The 5,761-nt window shown below is 30.4% G+C and overlaps 1 protein-coding gene across 1 annotated transcript in view; it reads right to left on the reverse strand.

The window, feature by feature from the left end:
- Positions 1 to 67: 67 nt before the first annotated feature.
- LOC117178698 overlaps positions 68 to 5,761 on the reverse strand; it is a 109,961-nt gene continuing 104,267 nt past the window's right edge. The window contains exons 2-4 of the mRNA XM_033370126.1: positions 5,378 to 5,534; positions 1,387 to 1,530; positions 68 to 1,296 (exon numbers count right to left, since the gene is read on the reverse strand). Coding sequence (XP_033226017.1) covers positions 1,252 to 1,296; positions 1,387 to 1,530; positions 5,378 to 5,534 — 346 coding nt within the window. The 3' untranslated portion in view covers positions 68 to 1,251. The remainder of the gene's footprint in view (positions 1,297 to 1,386; positions 1,531 to 5,377; positions 5,535 to 5,761) is intronic.

Consider the following 5,761-nt stretch of genomic DNA (forward strand, 5'->3'; position numbering starts at 1 on the left):
ACATTATTAATACAACAGAAACATAAACTTTCTTAAAGTATATATTATTTGCTTAGCACTAAACAACGATCTATTAATCTAGCGATGAAAATTATAATTTTTATTATAATGGTTTTAAAACGCACAAATACTTAACAACATTGAACCATTGCGTAGTTATAAAAAAATTAAACTTAAAGTAAATACCTTTCACATATAATTATGGCACATGTACGTAAGAACTCGTTAATCATTTAAGACCGCATCTATATAATTATTATTGAAAAATGTAATCTTAATATAATATTCAAACGTCTATTTTAGCGCCAGCTGGCAGATAAAATACGTTTTTTGCACTACGAAACGCAACGACCTTTTTCCTCAAGTGATCCGCGTAATATTTATGAAAGCTTACGACTAAAATTGAGGCGCGGACTGCAAAAAGGGAATGCAGAATTTTTTGGCGCCAGCGTAAATGAATCTTGATGTGACAAAAACAAGAGTTTTATCAATTTTGTTTGATAGGCTCCAAGTTAATTCTCTATATCAAATGAATTTTCTGTAATTATAATTTTAAACAAATTTTTAAAACGACCATAAGTCGCCAAACTAGAACCGAAAAAAATATGTCTCCTTTTGCATTTGGTACCTCAATTAGGAAACACTTTTATAGTCAATTAATAAATTATAGCTTTAGAACACACAAACATGTACTATCTGACAAAAGTCAACTCGCAATCTCAGGAAAAAAAACGAAAAACAATTGCGTAATTATAAAAGAAACTTGAGTAAAAGCCTTGGCATATAATTATGGCACGTGCACGTACGAATTCGTTCATCGTTTAAGAGCAGCTATAATTTCCATAAAAACATCTCATTTTATAATAATATAAAAACGAATAATAATTTTAACGTAAACTGGCAGCTGAAATACTTTTTTTGCACGGCGAAACGCAACGACCTTTCGCCTCTATTCATGTCTCTCATCGTCGGCATACATGTCGCTGGAAGTTTCTAACCCATCATAATTGATCTCCCCGGACTCTGATGAGTTCTCTATCTCAGATGAGTTCTTAATCTTATTTGGTCTTTCAAGTTCTTGTAAAATTCTGATTTCTTCTCGGCTACGATCATCGACAGCAGCGTTCTGATCATTTTTCTTGCGAATTTTTCTGAGGTCTCTGGCTTCTTTACCTTTACGTTTCTTCTGCGATTCTCGGTACCTTTGTTTAGTGGATCTCATAACTTCCTGCATTTCTTTTTTAAACTGTGTTATATTTGCTGGGCCAGGAAAAAAAGGACATTCCAGCGCAGCGTCTAAAAAAATCGAAGGGTACTGTAGTACATTATTTACTGAATTACGTAATTTTATAAATAAATTATAAACATGCGGTAAAAGACACTTGCGACTCTAGTATCTCCAAACTCAGGTTGGTTTGCATCTCCTTTCCACGTAAACTGTGTCACTAGTTTGTCTGTCATCTTCGCTCGCAACGAGGAGCCGAGAAACTCCCTCAACTTGGTGCCACCCCTGCTTATCAAGAACTGCAACTAAAAATGCAGAAATTTTGGTAAGTAAATTACGCATTTCAAGTAATTTGAGCAATTTCATGTCAAATCATCTGAAGAATTGAAGCTATTGTTAGTAATTTTAATGAAAATTGTAGTATTTGTTCTCTTGCGTGTTAAGGGAAAATCTCTGAAATGATTTTTGAGAAATTCAAAAAACTTAGGAGACATTCAAGATTGAAAATTTTTGTCTTGTTTTTAACTCTCACAACTTTGGTGATCTTATGCTATCAAGGTGAATTTTTTTAAATTATTCGAAATAAGATGCAATTTTGAAGAAATATTTTCGAAAACAAATTTCAAAAAATTCTTGGATTTTTCAAAAACCAATTTTTAAACTAAATTTCTGAAAAAAGCGCATTTTTTCTTCATTTTTTTATAGATAGCTTATCATATTTACTAGAAGCCCTGTGAATTTCAAGATGGGATCCTTGTTAGTTTTCGAGAAATAATTAAGAACGTATGCCGTGGCATGATGACCCTAGTGCGAAGAAGGACAAAAGTTTGAACTCCAAATTTCGCGCATACAAGTATAATTTATACTCGTATGTGCGAACTTCAGAGATCAGACTCTCGGGCACTCTTCGCAGTGGGCTCATCATGCCACGGCATACGCTTTTAATTATTTCTCGAAAACTAACAGGGTTCCCATTTTGAAATTTACAGGGCTTCTAGTAAGCATTGTAAGCTATCTATAAAAAAAATGAAGAAAAAAAAACTGCATTTTTTTAGAAATTCACATTAAAAACTGGTCTTTGAAAAATCCAAGAAGTAATTGAATTTTTTTTCAAAAATCATTTCTTTGAAACTGCATGTTACTACGAATAATTTTAAAAAAATACACTTTGATGGCATTAAAATCACCAAAGTTATGAGAGTTAAAAAAAAAGACAAAAATTTTCAAATCTGAATATCTCCCAAGTTTAAAAAATTTTTTAAAAATCACTTATGGAAAGTGTAGATGTCGGGACGTAAAATTTGATTCGAACTAGCGAAAACTTAGAATGATCGAAATGTAGAACTTGGAGGTAACTAATATTTTAAAAACTGAAAGAATAGGACTTTCAGCAGGGATAGATTTGCATATATTTATAGATTTATTTATTATTTATAGATTTGCTTATTTAGTAAAAATTACAAAATAAGGACAAGGATTCTTACGTTTTTTTTCGTTGTCTAGGGCATCAAGTTTGAGAAATTTAGACATTGTTTCCAAGGGGAATCCTGGTAGAGGTTCAAACAATTTTAGATAAATCTTCACAAAAAACTGATTTTCAACAAAGTATTTTAACCAGAATTAGGAAATTAAAGAAAAGAAATTAGTGAAATAAAACAAAATTAATTTAATTAATTTCTTACCAACATCAGAAATTAATTTCAACAGAAGATGAATTCTAAACAAAAAGTATAATTGATCATATTTTAAGCAAGAAAGATTTTAATTTATATCAAAACAATTGGAAGCTATAAAAAATTACGAATATTTAATGAAATAATTAAAATTTGAACCAAAGAGATCAATTTTCTACTAAATAGTTAAATTTTTAACTAACAAAGATACATTTTCAACTACAAATGCAATAGTTAAATTTTCAGTTAAAAAAGTTAATTTTCAACCAAAAAAAGTGACAAATTTTTAACCAACACAAAAATTTTAACGAAAAATCGAGAAAAAGGGGGGATTTGTTGAAAACATAAGAGAAACTGATATTCTTCAAAAGGTGGAAAAGTGGGGAATATCTAACGTTCGTAACATTATTCCTACTGGAGCCTCCCCCAGCCTCTTACCAACCTTAGTTTTTGGCATACCCCCGCCCCTCTCAAATTGATAACATAGTTTATAGACTATCCCTACATTGGCACATAAAAAAGGAATATCAATATTTTCTGTAAAAAAAAGTACCAAGCAGGGCTCTAGGGCCTCTAGGCAACCTTTTTTCAGATACTTTCAAGCTTTCTACAGTAAGTTACCCATATTAAGATTTCGTTAATCCTAAAAACTCAACAGTTGTCGAATAATTTCATCTCCATTGAAAAAAATTTAATTTATTGCACTTTATTGTTAAATTACAGGCATAAATTATCATTCAGTTTACATAGAAACTGCATTTTTAGACTTACTTCGAAATTAATCCATTTTGTTAGGAAATTCATGCGAAAATTCCTATAAAAAATGTACAAATTAAAAACTAGAGGAAATAAAACGTTTAAATTTTCAGGAATATCAGATCTATCGACATTTCGTATGAGGTCCTTAATTTTAATTTTCGATAAGTCACACTAATTTTTTCTAAAGTAGAAGCTTCGAAAACCATTTGAAACATTTATTTACAATCATCCTAATCAAAAAATACACAGTATGCACGTAAATAATATAGTATACGTTATTATAGTACAGAGTGCGTATGAACGATTTTTTATAACCTCCATTAGACATCTGCTTCGAGAAATGATTATAGAAATAACACAGAATTGTTTTTCGTTTTCATCAAAAAATATCAGTAGCGAAAGTACTTCGGCTATTTATCCAGATCGACCGGACAACATTGCGTCGCCATCATTGCGAACACCACGAGAAAAACTTAAAAGTTCATAAAATTACGGACACGTATTAAATCTACTGTAATTGGCGCAAAATATCTACTATGAACTTTAATCTATATTTAAGTTTTCATCCGAAAATTAAACCAGACGAAATGGATAATTTATTACAGTATAAGTATTGATAAAAATTCTTGAAGAACCATAATCCAACGACCAAATTTGGACGAAAACAACCAAAAATTGCTTCTATTACAATCTGAAATAAAATCCAAAAAATTATTTCGGACAAAAATAAAAAAGAGGAAATAAAAATTGCTTTTTAGTAATCCATCCCCATTTTTCTTTCCTCTTTTTTATTTTTGTCTGAAATAATTTTTTGAATTTTATTTTTGGTTGTTTTGGTCCAAATTTGGTCGTTGGATTCTTGTTCTTCAAGAATTTTTATCAATTTGATTGTTGGACGTTAAATGGGATTTTTGATTTGGATTTAGATCTGGTTGGAATTCCTTAACACTTTGATTATAAGTATTTGCATAATGTTAAAAAAATTATCTTTGAACGCTTTAAATGTATACAATTTAATGAAATAAGTACTGCATTTTCAACAATAGATGAATTTTTATTCAAAAAGATTAATTTGTAAACATGTAAATGAATTTTGAACCATAATTAAGATTAATTTTCTGCAAAAAAGACAAAGTTTCAACAAAATAGACGAATTTTTTCTTTACACCAAAAATATGAAAATTCTACCAAAAGTGATGGATTTTTGAACAAAACAAGATGAATTTTCAAAAAGATAATTAAATTTTCAACTAAAAAATATAAATCCAAAACCAAGAAAATGTAATAGTTGATACTTCAAACAAAAAAGAGTTGAATTTAAAATCTAAAATAATTCACTTTCACAAAAAATGACGAATTTTCAACAAAATAGTTTGAATCGTCAACTAAAAATATATTAATTTTTAATCAGAAAGAATGACTTTTTAACAAAATAATAAAATTTTTAACAGCGAAAGACAAATTTTTAACTAAATATGTAAGTTTTCAACAAAATAAGTGGAATTTTCAATCACGCGAAGATTATATTTCTATTAAAAAGAGGCAAATTCATATTTGGTTAAAAAGTATAGCTTTCCCGTAATGTCAAAATCAATACTCTAGAGTTGAACTATATGTGTCGTATTTTAAATTAAGTATTACGTTCAGCGTGGGTATAACACGTGCGTACATGCGAATTCGAGGTTATTGGCTTACATTAAAAATCTATAGTTGTTCTCACCGCAAAGTGTGTCCAAGCAACTTCTATAAAATATTGATTTTTTAAAAAGCAAATGCTTTTCAGTAATCCACCCCCATCCACCAAACACGCGTAACTGCACTTGTAATATTGTGTAAAATCTTTTAGTACGTGATGCGAATCTGTATAATAACCATACCTATTGGAGTCATGGACGCAGCATTGCGCGGATTCGGCATTCCAAAATGACTTGCGGGAACCGATAGACAAGGAACGTGGAGGTCAGTGATCCCAGATCTGAAACGAGATGCGGTCCAATACTACGAGAGGGCTATGTCCGTGTGAATATAGTAGGAGACGCTGTAAATGACTGAGTTGCGCGCGCAACCCATTTCTCCTCTTCTGAATTTGAAAACTCGAAGATGC

This window comes from Belonocnema kinseyi, chromosome 8 (assembly GCF_010883055.1).
Source record: "Belonocnema kinseyi isolate 2016_QV_RU_SX_M_011 chromosome 8, B_treatae_v1, whole genome shotgun sequence".
NCBI lineage: Eukaryota > Metazoa > Arthropoda > Insecta > Hymenoptera > Cynipidae > Belonocnema > Belonocnema kinseyi.